The sequence below is a fragment of the Trachurus japonicus genome, chromosome 16, assembly GCF_045865225.1.
Source record: "Trachurus japonicus isolate A0001 chromosome 16, Traja_1.0".
NCBI classification, from domain to species: domain Eukaryota; kingdom Metazoa; phylum Chordata; class Actinopteri; order Carangiformes; family Carangidae; genus Trachurus; species Trachurus japonicus.
Genome location: NC_140922.1, coordinates 33,998,438 through 34,016,210, shown reverse-complemented (window position 1 = coordinate 34,016,210; position 17,773 = coordinate 33,998,438). Strand labels below are relative to the sequence as shown.

The following is a 17,773-nucleotide window of genomic DNA, read 5'->3' as shown; positions in this document are numbered from 1 at the left end:
CTCGTAATGTAAGGACTTTTTTCTCGTAGGAAATGTACGACTTTATTCTCGTAGTAAATTTACGACTTTATTCTTGTAATGTTAGGACTTTTTTGTTGTAGGAAATGTACGACCAACTCTCGTAAATTTACGACTTTATTCTCGAAGTCTGTGTTTTTTTGATTTTTTCTCAATGTGGCCCTAATACTCCGTTGTAAGTTTTGTTATTTATATGAGAGAGTGAAATACGTAGTGGGCGATCCTTCAGATTTTGTCAGTAGAGCAAAAAAAAAAAGAAAACTAATTTACAGTAAACTGTAGCTTCCTCAGTTATTAAACATCTGGAAAAAGAAACATCACTTTAAGGTTCATAAACCAACAAAAACACATGTTTGGTGCCTACATTACCCACAATGCAACTCCATCACTGGGTCAACGCAGTCGTTAAGATCCAGTTATCAGAGGTTTGTAGTTATGACCTCATCATCTGGTTTATACATAGCCTACTATATATATATATATATATGTATGTATGTATGCATATATATATATATATATATATATTTCTTCTTCCTCCTTCTGTTCTTCTTCCTCTTTCTCTTCCTCCTCCTCTTCCTCCTCCTCCTCTTCCTCCTATCCCTCCTCCTCCTGATGTTTGTCTACAGCGGAGGAAACATCACACTGTCATTCATTTACTCTGCTTTCTGTCTCCTGCTGGCTGCCGTAGATTAACACGTGTGTGTGTGTGTGTGTGTGTGTGTGTGTGTGTGTGTGTGTGGCCTCCTGCTGCTCCTGTTGTGATGTGATGAACCCGTCTCCTCCTCCTCTGCTTCTGACTCCTTCGATCTCAGAGCTGCATCCCATAATAAGACCTGTCAGCCCTTTCTAATCTGTGATTTATAAACCCAGGACCAGCTGAACCTGGTTACCAGGCAACAAACAGGTTTCAACAAACAAACAAACACCTCTTTAATCCGATGGGTGTCAAACTGTCAGTGACGTTCACAGCTCTGGTTTAATAAAGTTTTATTTATTTGAAATGGTAAAAGAGTGGGCGTCCATGTGGAGATTTGACACTGTTCATTATTGTACATTCAGTGTGTAGCTACTGAAGGTACAATAACAGTAAAACAGGCTGAAAGCTGTTCTACTTCCTGCTGTGATACGTCTCTATTAGGTTTTAAAGGGATAGTTCAACATTTTGGCAAATTGGCCCATTGCCATAATCCTTATAGTCATAGCAGTAGCAGGTTCGTTACCTTTAATTGTCGGTGCAAGCTATTTTTAGAACGGCGGAGCAGAGTCGTGAGCTGCTCAGAGCTACGCTACGGAGGCTCATTATGGGATTTCTTGGTTTCAAACTCATCAAATACACAATCCAACAACTCCACAACGCTCTGGTGGACAAGTTGTGAGCTGCACATTCACCACGCTATGAGATAATAACACAACGTTACCACACAGAGTTGTTTTAGAGGGAAATTCAGAGACTGATGATGAAAAACTGTCCCTGAAGGCAACGCGCATCAGAATTTACCTTAAACTAATATATTTATTTTACTGGAAACAGTTTAAAAGTCATAAGCATTAATATTAAGTTGGAATTTGAAGTACTTCTAGTGCAGTGTTATGTTGCATCGTGCAGTATTCGTTCTTACAGTCTGGAGGAAAATACATTTCTATTTAATTTGTGTACGTTTTAGTCATTAACATTAAAAACACACTCTTTTTGGTAGGAAAATAAGAATATAAGGTAAAAAAAACAACAACAACTAAATTCCCAAAAATGAAAATGGAAAAAAAAGAATTTGGGAGAAAATAAAACACTTAAAATAAGACTCATTACCTAAAAATTAACTTGTTTTTAGATCATTTTCACTTAAATTCACAATAAATAGAAAAATCTGCCATTGAAAGTAAGTTTTTTGTGCTTGTAATAAGGAAGAAAAACTTGCTCCACTAATTGCTCCACTATCTGATTTTTCTACTTATTCCAAGTGAAAATCTGCTTGAAAGAAGTAAAAAGTGTCTAAAAACAAGCTACTTTTAATATGATGTGTCTTATTTTAAGTAGAATGAGATTTGTTTTGACTAGAAATTACATTTTGACTAGAAATAAGACAAATATTCTTGCTAAGATACTTGAGTTTTTCAAAACAAAGAAGGCTAAATAAAAAACGATAATACATACGTAGTCTAGGAAAAAAAAGGAAAAGTTAGGGGGAAGGGCCCACTTTAGTATTCTTTAAGGGGGCCCAGAATTCCTAGCAACGGCCCTGTAACTACCTCCCACCAGTTTATCCATCACAGCTCTTTAATTAATCCCAGTTTCAGGCTGCAGATGTAATTAAATCTAAACTCTACAACAACACAAAGTGAAATTAAATCAGATTCTTCCCAGTGTGAAGTGACTGTGATGAGACGGAGATCGACCCACATCCAGGAATATTCATGTTTAATAAAGGTGAAAGGGCACAGAGCTAATAAAATGAAATATGATGAGGAGTGTGTGAAGGAAAAGCAGAGAGAGGAGGAGAGGGAGAGGAGGAGGAGGAGGAAGAGGAGGAGGAAGAGGAGGAGAGTAATCAGATTTCCGTAGCGATAACGTCGGTGACAGATCGGACGCGGAGCAGGCCTGGGATCAGATTACAGCTTCCTCCCTCTGACGTTTCCGCTCCATTAACTAATGGATCAGGACGTTTACAGCTGCTCTGACGCTCTCTGGCGTCCGGCAGGGACTCGAACGCACCGCGCTTCACCATGACGATGAGGAGGAGGAGGAGGAGGAGGAGGAGGAGGAGGAGGAGGTGTGATGTTACTGTCTAGGAGCTGACGAAGCTGTTTTCACACCAGATAAATAAACCTGGAGAGACAAACACACATTAGGCAAGAAGAATAATGTTAGTGTTGTGTTCAGGGTCCACACAACACGGTAGGAAAACACAGTGGTCAATTATTCATTAGAGGATTTATTTATTTTTGCCTGTTTTCTATTGATGAGTTTCCTGCAGACATGAGGACATGATCAATAATCACAGTTATTGATTGTTAAATGTTGTTGAGCTTCCGATACAGATGAATCACAAGTGTTTAAAGGGATAGTTCACCCTAGAATGATATTTCGCTCATTATCTACTCACCCTCATGTGGACTAAGGGCTGGAAGAAGTTTCAGATTCCTCCGTGGCTTCTCTGAGTTACAGCGGGGTCTCGGCATAGCAGTGCATGTCCATATAACGGTTGCAAAGGGACACCGGAGCTCTTCGTAAAAAAACACACACAAAAAAACATCCAAATACCTCCATGATGCTCGTATGTAATGTCCGTCTTGTGCTGAAGCCCCAAATTGCGTAATTGTCCCGAAAAAAATTAAATAAGTCTATATTTTAAGCTTGTTTGTAGCGGAATCTTCTCGAAGCTCCTCTTCCTGGTCCGTCCAAATCTCGCGTGATTCGCAGTAACCTCACTGACGCCGGCGCAAATCACGCGAGATTTGGACGGACCAGGAAGAGGAGCTTTGAGAAGCTTCCGCTACAAACAAGCTTAAAATATAGACTTATTGAATTTTTTTCGGGACAATTACGCAATTTGGGGCTTCAGCACAAGACGGACATTACATACGAGCATCATGGAGGTATTTGGATGTTTTTTTGTGTGTGTTTTTTTACGAAGAGCTCCGGTGTCCCTTTGCAACCGTTATATGGACATGCACTGCTACGCCAAGACCCCCTGTAACTCAGAGAAGGGACGGAGGACTCTGAAACTTCTTCCAGCCCTTAGTCAACATGAGGGTGAGTAGATAATGAGCGAAATATCATTCTAGGGTGAACTATCCCTTTAAACCAAGGGGGCAGTTGTCGGTCTGAGAAGTGAAGCTCACTTCCGCGTTCAAAAAGCTGCAATCCCCCCGGCTGTCGCTGGGGGCTGGCTCCAGAAGGGAGCAACTCCAATTGAGCCCCATGTTAAAATAGCCGATTTTACAGCTTAAAAAAACATATTTACAGCCTGGTACATTTCATTTTTTTGGTCTCAACCGATAGTTTCTACCCCCGCACACACTCTGAGGGGGGTGAATTTTTTTAAAACTCTACAGTTTTACTGTTATTAGGTTTAAAGTTCTGGCCAATTAGATCGCAGAAACGTTGAGTGACAGGTCCGGAGACTGCTGCTTCGAGGCCAGTGGGCGGGTTCTCGGCCGGCCAACGGCCGCACCGCTCCAAATATGGCAGTAGAATACAACATGGCGCGGCTCAAACCCCCGTAGTAGCGGCACAAAACAGACTCCCCCAAACCAATGGGTGACGTCACGGTGCTACGTCCATTCTTTTTACAGTCTATGGTTTAAACCAGACTTTAAGGATCTTCGTGAAATCCTTAAAGGGATAGTTCACCCAAAATTCATATTGCACTCATTATCTCCTTCCCCTCACGTGGACTAAGGGCTGGGAGAAGTTTCAGAGTCCTCCGTGGCTTCTCTGAGTTACAGGGGGTCTCGGCGTAGCAGTGCATGTCCATATAACAGTTGCAAATGGATACCAACTGTCTTGGTAACAAAAAGACACACCAAAAAACATCCAAATACCTCCATGCTGCTCGTATGTAATGTCTCTCTTGTATTGAAGCCCTGACATGAGAAATTGTTCCGAAAAATATTAAATAAGTCTATATTTTAAGCGCTAATCGAGAAGCCACGGAGGACTCTGAAACTTCTCCCAGCCCTTAGTCGACATGAGGGTGAGTAGATAATGAGTGCAATTTGAATTTTGGGTGAACTATCCCTTTAAGGAATTAGTCCAGGCAATCTAGCTCATTTTGGACCCAAAAATAGAACTAATTGTAACTACATTTCTATGAGGTGTCCAGAACAACATACTAAAAGTCCTAAGAAATCCTAGTTGGAGAAATATGTTTAATTCTCATCAATCCGAGACTGATTTACTGTATAAAGTCTATGGTGCCACAATGAGGCTATTTTTTTCCTTTACTGCTACCACAATGAAACTTTACACAATGAAAATATTCATGAAATGTGACATTTTTTGTATTACAAGTTTCTTTGAAAATTAATTTGAATATGCAAATGAGCCATACACTAATAATATGCCCAAAATACCCCCGACTAGGCTTTTTTCCCCCCTTTACTCCTACCACAATGAAACTTTATACAATGAAAGTAACATGAAAAGTAAATTTTTTTTGTATTACAAGTTTCTTTGAAAGTAAAAACAATCATCTTTATTCATAGAGCACTTCTCAAAGACTTCATTACAAGTGGTTTAACAACAGCAGGAATATAGAATCAGTCAAATCCATGTATTTAATTTCACACATGAGGGAAACTCAGACTCAGACAGAGTGCTTTATGGAGCTATAAAAGAACAATAAAGGAAACAGTTTTACAAGAGAAGAGGAGAGAGAAACGGAAGTTAATTAGGTGAAATTAATTACTAAATGATTTACAATTCAAAACTCTCCAGAAATAGAAAAGACAGAACAATTAAAGAAACATAAAAAGCAACGCTTTGTGGTTTGAAGAAGGAAAGAATTCATTTTAATAAGTGTGTGAGTCCCTGTCCCGTCCGTTCTCACAGCCTCTTGATGTTTTTACACCACAGTGATCGACAGCTTCGACCTTTTTGACCCTGATGTGACTCCGTACAAACAACTCCCACTGTGATGTCACAGTCTGTTCCCGTTTTGTTGTCTGTGAAACAAAGAAGTTAATGATTTATTCTCTCTGTCGTCATAAACACACACACACACACTGACAGGACTGTGTGATGCTGTTAAAGGGATAGTTCAACATTTTGGCAAATTGGCCCATTGCCATAATCCCTATAGCAGTAGATTCGTTACCTTTAATTGTTGGTGCAAGCTGTTTTTAGAACGGCGGAGCAGAGCCTCGTCAAACTCATCAAATACACAATCCAACAACTCCACAACGCTCTGGTGGACAAGTTGTGAGCTGCACATTCACCACGCTATGAGATAATAACACAACGTTACCACACAGAGTTGTTTTAGAGGGAAATTCATGCAAAACCACTGATGCACGTTGCCTTCAGGGACAGTTTTTCATCAACAGTCTCTGTATTTCCCTCTAAAACAACTCTGTCTGGTAACGTTGTGTTATTATCTCATAGCGTGGTGAATGTGCAGCTCACAACTTGTCCACCTGAGCGTTGTGGAGTTGTTGGATTGTGTATTTGATGAGTTTGATGAGGGAAACCAAGAAATCCCATAATGAGCCTCCGTAGCGTAGCTCTGAGCAGCTCACGGCTCTGCTCCGCCGTTCTAAAAACAGCTTGCACCGACAATTAAAGGTAACGAACCTACTGCTATGACTATAGGGATTATGGCAATGGGGCCAGTTTGCCAAAATGTTGAACTGTCCCTTTAACATTGACCTGTGTGTGAGGTTTATGATGCCGAGCTTTCCAGGAAAGTGTGTGTGTGTGTGTGTGTGTGTTATATTTATGACTATAATTAGCCCTCAGTGCTCTGACATTTCAGTGTAGCCGACTCGTCCTGACCTCTGACCCCGCCCCCTCCTGTGACATCATCACACTGTGTTTTGTGAATGAAGTAGTCGGCCATCTTGCTTTTCTCTGATCTTACTCCTGTGAATTAATTAACATTTTTTAACAGCGACATATTTGCTAATTTGCGCACATCATTATTAGATATTCACCTGTTGCTGTTTGTGTTTGATATCCACTTACTGTATAGTGATGAGATTTCAAAATAAAAGCCTCCCAGGTGACTCTCTGTCTGTTTCCTCTCTGACCGATCACCACCTCCTCCCTCTCTCTCTCCCTCTCTGTCCTGATTTACTCTGTTACCATGGAGACAAGTCGTCTGGGTCTTTATAGCCATGTGCGCGCTAACTGCTAACTGCTAACTGCCTGCAATTAACCTCTGATGTCTATTTTCTTTTTTTCCATCCACAAACCTGAAGTGTAGAAACCCTCCTCTCTCCTCCTCCCCTCTCTCTGCTGAGAAAACACTGAGGCTCTTTGAAAAACATTTAATTCATTTTATCTACTATCTATTATTCTTTATTTTTTCTATCTGTGTTCTTTATTGATCAGTTATTTTCTGTTTCTAATCACTTCACTGTCCTGCTCTGCTCTTATTTTACACAATGTGATGCAGCGTTAAGTTAAAAAAAAGCAGATGTAATGTTGTTAACATGTAAATTAATCTGTAACAATAAGACATTTCTTTTCACTTTCTTCTTTCCCTTCTTCCTTCCTTAAACGAATCTGTTCCCTCACTCCATCTTTTTTTCCCTCCTTTTCCCCTTCCGTATTTCCTCCCATCTTTCCCTTTGTCCTTCCTTCCTTTCTTCCTTGACAACAGGAGGGTTAATGGTGTAACTGTGCATTTTTACACTTTACACCCAGTGTAGTTTTTCTGTGTGAGTGAAAATAGAAACAAAAAAAAATGTGAAAATGAGAAAACAGCTTCATTAAAAATTGTATTATATTGTATTAAAACACAGTGTGTGTGAGCACAGAGAGAGGGAGAGAAGGAAAGAACGTTTAAATAATAATTAGCGTTTGACTAATGAATCACTGAAAATTCAGGAAAATGATTAAACCTGGGAGGAAAACCTGTGCATGTTCAAGGATGTAGATAAATATAGATTTAATCAGGAAGTCCCACTGAGCTCAGACCTCAGGACAGAATGAAATGAAATTACAAAAGAACAGAATCTATAACAGAAAAACTTCATTTCAGCCGTTTTAATTCACATTCTGACGTGTTTGGTTTATATAAACATGTTTAAGATGAAATAAACACACCACAGTGTCATTCATATAAACATGGTGTTACCATAATATGATTCATACAGATGTTGGAACAGCTGCAGTGCAACAACACAAACAGACACACACACACACACACACACACACACACACACACACACACACACACACACACACACACACACACACACACACACACACACACACACACACACACACACACCACCTGTCACTGTCACATCTGTCCAGATGTTCATCTGCAGCTGCTGCTCCATCCAATCAGACCCGACAAACCTGAACGCAGCCGAACACACACACACACACACACACACACATACAGGAGGCGACTCACACACTTGTATTAGCTCAATTTGCACTGGTGACATTAAAGGAATGGTTCACCAAAAATGAAATTCAGTCTCCAGATGCACTTTGAGGAATAAAAAACTACTAGATAGATAGATAGGTAGGTGGGTGGATGGATGGATGGATGGATGGATGGATGGATGGATGGATGGATGGATGGATGGATAGATAGATAGATAGATAGATAGATAGATAGATAGATAGATAGATAGATAGATAGATAGATAGATAGATAGATAGATAGATAGATAGAGATATTTAATTCCAGTAATTCCAGTAGGGAAATTCAGCCGTCTCTCGCTCATCCAGACAATAAAAACATTTAAAACGGAGACCAGTACATACAATAACGGGACAATAAAATATAATAAATAAACACAGATGAGGCAGTGCAGTACACTACACCACAAAGCCAGCTTAGTGTGCAGTGTAAGAGCACGAACAAATGAACAAAATGAAGCTATAGAATGAAATCACAGTGTAAGTGCATGATAATGATAAGAACTGTATAAAAGATAAAAGACTGGATGAAGACTGGCTGAAAGACTATAAATCAAAAAGAAGAAAGGACATGCCACACTGTAGGAGCTCCCAAATATACAAACATTTATTAGAGGACTATAAAAGGACAACATTTCAAGCAGTGCGCTCTTCGTCAGGTCAAAGTTTGTCCTATAAAAGGACAACGTTTTGAGCGTTGCCCTTTTATAGTCTTCTAATAAATTTTTGTATATTTGGGAGCTCCTACAGTGTGGCATGTCCTTTCTTCTTTTTGATATTCGTCTCCCTGGACTCAGCACCTGGCTGCACTTCTGGATGTGCGCGAGCCTTTTTTTGTTCATCTGAAAGACTATAAATAAAATAAATAGCAACTAATAAAAACAGATCAATAGAAATTATTGCACAGGTTCTCGTCAGTAGCCGGAGCAAGGAGGGTGAATTTCACTTTTTTGGTGAACTATTCCTTTAAGAAAATTGAAGGCCGAGTCAGGTGTTGGATGTAGAGACGACGTTGTTTCTGTGAGTTGATGTTTCGCTAAAAAATAAAAACTAATTTGTGTTGATAAATGTGACCCGTTCCATCAAAATGAGTCGGAAGTCGCAACGTTCTATTTTTAGATAATCAGCTGATAACGTGGGAAACCCATATAAAATCAAAACAATTTTTTTACCCTAATTTCAAAGCAGTGACATTCAAAAACAATCTCCCAAAGTTTCACAGTCCAGATAATTGAGAAAAGGCACGTAAATGATGATTAAAGTCGACCTGCAACTTAAACCCTCTGAAAATGAGTGCTGCTTCGGTGCAACACATGAAATATCTTCTGAACCGTTCATGATAGAGACGAGCTGTAAACTGCATCTGAATCGCGGGATTCTCCGCTTTCCGACGGTCATTGAATGTTGCCTCTATGACGAGAAGGGACGGGTACAGAAACAGATGCTAAACCGAGTAGCATCGACGCTAACAGAGCGTAGCATCGATGCTAACAGAGCGTAGCATCGATGCTAAACCGAACGTAGCATCGATGCTAACCCGAACGTAGCAACGATGCTAAACCGAACGTACACGCTTGCACATGTTTTACAAAATGTCAACAAAACATGACAACTTCTGAACCGTTCATGATAGAGACGAGCTGTAAAAAGCATCTGAATTGTGAGATTCCCTGCTTTCCGAGGGTCATTGAATGGTGCCTCTATGACAACAAGGGACCGTATAGGGTGTGTGTAATCACGTGGTACAGGAACAGATGCCAGAGTCACTGGCAAAAACTTTAACTGCTATTTTCTCAGGTTTTAGAACGGAATAAGAGAGTAGGAGATCGTAATTCAAATGGCCACATCTCGAAAACCATCAAATGTATGACTCTGACTAGGGTATCATTTTAAAGCTTATTTTCTAATCTTTCCATTGATACAAAAATCTCAACTTTGAAATTTGGGTCACTGTGACTCATTTTGATGGATCGGGTCACAAATAATGAGTTTTGGGGTCCGTTCAGCAGCAGAGACGATGGTCGTCATAGAGACGGGGCGTTCAGAGCTGCTGTGTTTATTTTCCTTCCTCCTGGAATAGAAGAATTGTGTAATTATTTGGGATCAGTAGAGTTGAGACTCCGCCCACTTCCTGTCTGACCTGTGTTTAACCCGTTAGTGACCGTGTTCCTCTCCGTGTCCTCGTGTCCTCAGGTGTGACGGGACTGGTTCACCTGGACGAGAGCGGAGACAGAGAGACGGACTTCGCTCTGTGGGACATGATCGACACCAACAGCAGCGCCTTCCAGGTGCGCACACACACACACACACACACACACACACACACACACACACACACACACACACACACACACAGTCATATTGTTTGGTCCTGTCTGTTTCTACGTGAACGATGCCTTCAAGTCCCTCGGATCAGATCAGATAAAGCTCTTGTTGTTGTTGTCGCCTGCAGAGGAAACGAGGCAGAAGCAGAAAAACAAGCAACAACAACAGAATGAAGAAATAATAAAAGTCTGTATCTGTAGATAAATACATGATGTCGTAGTAACTGAAGATAACTACATGAATTGTACAGGTTTATTTATGTTTTATGCTGTTATTGTGCACAATTCATTTGGTAAGATGCGTTCAGGTTCAGTTAAGATCAGGTTCAGCTCTTAGGATGTGTTCAGATGCAGTTGTTAAAGGGATAGTTCAACATTTTGGCCAATTGGCCCATTGCCATAATCCCTATAGTCATAGCAGTAGGTTCGTTACCTTTAATTGTCGGTGCAAGCTGTTTTTAGAACGGTGGAGCAGAGCCGTGAACAAAGACTCCAAAACGCTTTTCTGGGCAAGTTGTGACCTGCACATTCACCACACTATGAGATAATAACACAACGTTACGAAACGGAGCCAATTTCGAGGTAAATACAGGGTAAATACAGAGTCTGCTTGCTGAAAAACTGTCCCTGAAGGCAACGTGCATCAGCTGTGTTGCATGAATTTCCCTCTAAAACAACTCTGTGTGGTAACGTTGTGTTATTATCTCATAGCGTGGTGAATGTGCAGCTCACAACTCCACCAGAGCGTTGTGGAGTTGTTGGATTGTGTATTTGATGAGTTTGATGAGGGAAACCAAGAAATCCCATAATGAGCCTCCGTAGCGTAGCTCTGAGCAGCTCACGGCTCTGCTCCGCCGTTCTAAAAACAGCTTGCACCGACAATTAAAGGTAACGAACCTACTGTTATGACTATAGGGATTATGGCAATGGGCCAATTTGCCAAAATGTTGAGCTATCCCTTTAAGATGTGTTCAGGTGCATTTACGATGCGTTCAGGTGCAGCTGTGATGCGTTCAGGTGCAGTTGTGATGCGTTCAGGTGCAGCTGTGATGCGTTCAGGTGCAGTCTGACACCTCTCCCTCCTGTTCCAGATCGTTCTGGTCTACAACAGCTCGGAGGAGCAGCTGACGGCGATCCCCGGGACGTCCCTGCACTGGCCGGGCGGCGTCTGTCCCCCCGACGTCCCCGTCTGCGGCTTTAAGAACGACAACCCCGTCTGCCTCGCCAGTCAGTGCAGCCGAGCAGATGATGATGTCATTGTTAGATTATTGATCCGGTATCAGATTCAGGGTATTGATCGGTTTTTCTCCTCGTCCCCGTCAGAAACCATCACCATCCACCAGATGGTCTCCATCGTGGTCTTCTTCATCTTCATCATGAGCCTCACCGTCACCGTCTTCATCTACAGGTGAGAGAACCCTCGTCCAATCAGATACAACCACATCACAGGGGGCGGAGCCAGAGAATACAATACAATATACAATACTCCAGCTTTTAGATTGAGTTTGAGCTGAAGAGAAAAAACATGGATACCTGAAGGAAGTTTGTCGTATTGTGGCTCATCGCTGAGTACGAAAAATAAATGCAGCAGTAAATGATGTTTATTTTGGAGGAGAGGAGACGCTGCAGATGAGTGCACATATAATGTTACAGCCTTGATAACAGTTAAACCTTATTTCCGTCACATACGAGGAACCACAATTTCACACCATACAACAATCACAGCTTAATATAAACGTATTTCATAGAGGCTACTGCAATATTACACTAAAATATGCATTAAAATCTCAACAAATAACTTAAAATGTCTAAATTCTAACCGTTTGAGACGAGGGCGGCCATGTTTTGATGTTGTCGTGACATAAAGTCAGAAAGTCGGAGCTCTGATACGATACCCGAGTTTTTTTCCGACTTCCGAGTTGTCTTCATCAGATCATATTTATACAAACATATACAAACATCATATTTTTGTATATTATTGCAGTAGCCTATATGAAATACGTTTATATTAAGCTGTGATTGTTGTATTGCGTGAAATTGTGGTTCCTCGTATGTGACGGAAATGACGTTTAACTGTTATCAAGGCTGTAACATTATATGTGCACTCATCTGCAGCGTCTCCTCTCCTCCAAAACAAACATCATTTACTGCTGCATTTATCCATGTTTTTTTTCTCCCGAGTTCCTGCAGCGTGAACGCAATGATGTCGGAAGTCGGAAATTTTCGAGTTGAGATTTGCGACCTCCGAGTTGTTATGAACGCAACATAGGTCTAGACCGAGTCCAGACCGAGTCCAGACTGAGACTCAGAGCCGGCCCAAGGCATGAGAATGAATTTGGTCTACGTAGGTGAAACAGTAGTTGTGTGTTTGAGAAACATGAACGTTTGTGTTTCATTCTATGAACTACTGATAACAATTTCTCCCAAAAATTACAACTGGTCAAAATAACAAAAAGAGATGCAGTGTTTTCAGACCTCAAATAGTAATGCAAAGAAAACAAGTTGATCATCATTTTTAAACAGACCACTAATGTTTTAATTTAGGAAGAGTTCAGAATAATACAGATGGAAATTTAATCCTGCAGCAGCAGTGACTGTTTACTGATTTACTGATTACTGATGCATAGGTTATAGTTCTAAGATTTTCTATTAAAATAAAGCCAATAATGACATTTTTTCTATTTCTTTTTATTTGGAAAAGTACCGAAAAGTATCGAAAAACATGTTGGTACCGATACCGATACCAACATGTTGGTATCGTGACAACACTAGTCCAGAGTCCAGACCGAGTCCAGACTGACCCCCCCCTCTCTCTCTCCTCAGGAGGATGAAGCTGGAGAAGGAGCTGGTGGCTCAGCTCTGGAGGATTTCCTGGGACGACATCCAGATGAGCAACCTGGACAAGGTGCTGCGGAGCGGCAGCCGGATCACACTGTCTCTGGTCAGCACACACACACACACACACACACACACACACACACACACACACAGACGCTCACACACTAGCTGGGTTTCCATCCAAGTCGTATCGAATTTAAAAGCGGATTTTGTGAAAATGCGCAAAAAGCAAATGCGAATTTATGACCGTTTCCATTCATTAGTGTTTTGCGATTAGGAGGAGTGGTGCGCCGTGAGATTACATCATAAGAGAGCATGAATGTATCCAACAGTTGACACTCAGCTGACGCTCAACATCATGGACAATTTACGTACTTTCCGGACAATAGACGCACCTGTATAAGCCGCACCAGCTACATTTTTTTTTTTTTTTTTTTTGAACTTACTTTTTTATTTGACACATACAAACAAACATACATAAATTTAACAAACACCAAGGAGATGTATATTGTATAAAGTTACACTTGCTTGAGATTCTTGAAACTGAAAGTCTTTTCTTTTTTCCATGTTGAATATTCTTTGTACATATCAGTCCGTATTCTTGTACTTGTACGTCATATTCCCATAGTCCATTTCTCCTCTCTATTCTGCCTTGATTGGCATGTTACCTTAGTAGGGGTACATCACAAGTTTAAAGAAAAAAAAAAAAAAACAAACAAACAAAAAACTCTGCAAATTGTGTGTACTTTACAGGTAAGAAAGACAAGCGTACCGATTACGTGAGCTTTACCATTTGGAAAAACAATATTACAGATACTTATACTTTTAGAAAACAATAGTACCGAGTACGTGTACTTTACAAAATAAAACAACAACTGTACATATTACAAGTACTTATCATGTGATAAAACAACAATACAAAGTACGAATACTTTACAAGTGTAAAAAACAACGCTCCAATGGGAGAGAAAATAAAATAAAATAAAATAAAATTGGAGGTGATTAGAGGTTTGGCATCACTTTTTTTAATAATGTCCATTTTTTATCAAACATGACTGTTTTCAACTGTAGTCTCGCTGTGATTTTCTCCATGACAAATACATTTTTTACCCTGTCTCTCCATTGTGTTATGCTTGGGGGCAGTGGTTTCAACCAAGAAGCTGTTATGGTCTTTTTTGCTACCAGCAGCAGGACTCTTAGCAAATATTTAGATCTCTTGTCTGTCATAGTATCAGGAATTATACCCAAAATATACAATGATGGTTCCATAGGGAAATTAATACCCATAATCTGTTTAATTTCCTTCTGAATATTTTCCCAGAAGTCTTGTATTTTGGGGCCGCACCAGCTACATTTTAAAAGAAAATACATATATAGGCCGCACTTGAATATAAGCTGCAGGTTTTCATGTTGTAACATGAGATATTTACACAGAAAGACAGTAGGGAACTGTGACAGTCTGCTTGCTTTATTTGCAATTTTTGAAAATGCGAATAAAAAAAGGTGGATGGAAACGCAACTATTGATGCTGTATGTGTGTGTGTGTGTGTGTGTGTGTGTGTGTGTGTGCAGAGAGGCTCTAACTACGGCTCCCTGATGACTGGAGATGGAAACCTGCAGGTCTTTGCAAAGACTGGATACTACAAGGTCAGTGATGATGATGATGATGATGATGATGATGATGATGATGATGATGGGCGAGACTGAACGGGTCGATCCAGAACCTGTGATCACACTCATCTCCTCGTCCTCCGTCTCTCTCTCTCACCCTGCACTGATGTGTTTTAAAGCTGCAGGAGGAAGAAAAGAACAAACACAGAAACAGAAATGTGTAACTTCTCCTGTTCTCTGTTCACGAAAATCAATGCACCTGAACGCATCTTAAAGAGATAGTTCAACATTTTGGGCAAATTGGCCCATTGCCATAATCCCTATAGTCATAGCAGTAGGTTCGTTACCTTTAATTGTCGGTGCAAGCTGTTTTTAGAACGGCGGAGCAGAGCCGTGAGCTGCTCAGAGCTACGCTACGGAGGCTCATTATGGGATTTCTTGGTTTCCCTCATCATCAAACTCATCAAATACACAATCCAACAACTCCACAACGCTCTGGTGGACAAGTTGTGACCTGCACATTCACCACGCTATGAGATAATAACACAACGTTACCACACAGAGTTGTTTTAGAGGGAAATACAGAGACTGTTGATGAAAAACTGTCCCTGAAGGCAACGCGCATCAGCGGTTTTGCATGAATTTCCCTCTAAAACAACTCTGTGTGGTAACGTTGTGTTATTATCTCATAGCGTGGTGAATGTGCAGCTCACAACTTGTCCACCAGAGCGTTGTGGAGTTGTTGGATTGTGTATTTGATGAGTTTGATGAGGGAAACCAAGAAATCCCATAATGAGCCTCCGTAGTTGCTTGTGATATACAACCACAACGCTAGATGGGAGGAATTCCTATACAATGTACCTTTAAAGTTCACTTGACCAGAAAAGAGAAACCAAACAACAGACAGAAGGTAGACTGGGATGTCTCCTGCAGCTGGTCTCAGATCTGTTTCCACAGCTGGATTTCTCATTTGGAGCTCAAAGAATTAGTCAATCAATTAATCAATCATTTAAACTCTGGATCCGACTGCTCAGACATAATGAATCGTTAAGTTTTGTGTGAACATTGTCTCTGGTTTGAAGTTTCTCCTCGTTTGTCTCCAGGGAAACATCATCGCCATCAAATACACCGACAGGAAACGCATCGAGCTGAACAGGAAGATTCTGTTTGAGCTCAAACACGTGAGTTTCATCTGTAGAACATCAAACCAGCGCACGATCATGAGTCCACTGCTTCATGTTGTGAGACACTGATCACACCTCATACAGCTGTAACTGTCTGTCTGTCTGTGCAGATGCGCGACGTCCAGAACGAACACCTGACCCGGTTCATCGGCGCCTGCATCGACCCCCCCAACATCTGCATCATCACAGAGTACTGTCCCCGAGGAAGTCTGCAGGTACACCATCCTGTCTGTCTTTTTATTTACCTGTCTGTCTGTCTGTCTGTCTGTCTGAAGTTTCTTTATTTGTTCCAACTGTTTCTGACTTAAAGGGATAGTAGCATTTTTTAAAAGTGGGGTTGTATGATCTCCAAATAGCCCCTAAGTACTTTAATTGCAGTAGAAGACTCTCTGCACTCCTCCCGTTAGCAACGCCAGCCCATAATAGCCCTGCCCAGAGATTTACAACATACAGTGTTGTGAACAGACCCAAAGAAACGGCCTATTTTCACGGCCTAAAAGAGGTTTTACCTGAAAAAAAAAAACACAGTTCCATTGTTCGCTATAATATAATTTTTTCCAGCCCTTCAAAGTGCAGGAAAAACACAGTTTTTATTTGGACCTAACCAACTCACGTATCCCTCCGCCCAGGGTTAGCGCCCACTGATCAGCAGTTGGTTAGGTCCAAATAAAAACTGTGTTTTTCCTGCACTTTGATATAAAAAATTATATTATAGTGAACAATGGAACTGTGTGTTTTTTTTCAGGTAAAACCTCTTTTAGGCCGTGAAAATAGGCCGTTTCTTTGGGTCTGTTCACAACACTGTATGTTGTAAATCTCTGGGCAGGGCTATTATGGGCTGGCGTTGCTAACGGGAGGAGTGTAGAGAGTCTTCTACTGCAATTTAAGTATTTAGGTGCTATTTGTAGATCATACAACCCCACTTTAAAAAAAATGCTACTATCCCTTTAAGTGAAGTCAAACTGAGACTTGACTTTGTCTGACTCGATAATGAATTTCATTCCAACAGAAAAATCATGGTTTTTGGCCTATTTTGCATTTTTATGAAGAAATCATATCAATTCATATTAGACCAAAGAATCTTCATATTCATCGTGAGCAAATTATATTAAATCCCATTTTGAACTGTTCTGCTTCTTCACTGCAGCTCGTTAAGTTGGAAGTCGTGATCACGTTTATTCCACCATTATTCAGCATTTTTTAGAAAGAAAACGTTTTAAACTCTCAGAGAAGTTAGTTTCCTCCTCTGCAACGGGGTTTAGGTCAAAAATGTTTATTTTCTGTTGCCTCTTTGTTCGTCTGTGGAGTCGACCAGTTAAAAACGCAGACAGCGCCACTCTGCCATTGAAACCACATACTGGTCAAAAGTGGAACTACAGCTTTAAGGGTGGAAATTAAGCCCCGCCCCCTTTTACGTTCTTCCTCAGCTACTGAAAAAAAAAAATTGTCGTCACATAATGAAAAGTCTGCAGGTACCTGAGGTCACATCTCCTCAGGTGTAGACCAGTTGTCTTAAAGGGATAGTTCAACATTTTGGCAAATTCTCCTATCACCATAATCCCTATAGTCATAGCAGTAGGTTTGTTACCTTTAATTGTCGGTGCAAGCTGTTTTTAGAACGGCGGAGCAGAGCCGTGAGCTGCTCAGAGCTACGCTACGGAGGCTCATTATGGGATTTCTTGGTTTCCCTCATCATCGAA

General features: G+C 40.8%; 1 protein-coding gene across 1 annotated transcript in view; it reads left to right on the top strand.

The window, feature by feature from the left end:
* LOC146972727 (atrial natriuretic peptide receptor 1-like) overlaps positions 1–17,773 on the top strand; it is a 118,277-nt gene that overhangs the window by 77,137 nt on the left and 23,367 nt on the right. Inside the window, exons 6-12 of the mRNA XM_085803121.1 lie at positions 10,310–10,404; positions 11,532–11,667; positions 11,764–11,848; positions 13,264–13,381; positions 14,851–14,925; positions 15,993–16,070; positions 16,184–16,288. Coding sequence (XP_085659247.1) covers positions 10,310–10,404; positions 11,532–11,667; positions 11,764–11,848; positions 13,264–13,381; positions 14,851–14,925; positions 15,993–16,070; positions 16,184–16,288 — 692 coding nt within the window. The remainder of the gene's footprint in view (positions 1–10,309; positions 10,405–11,531; positions 11,668–11,763; positions 11,849–13,263; positions 13,382–14,850; positions 14,926–15,992; positions 16,071–16,183; positions 16,289–17,773) is intronic.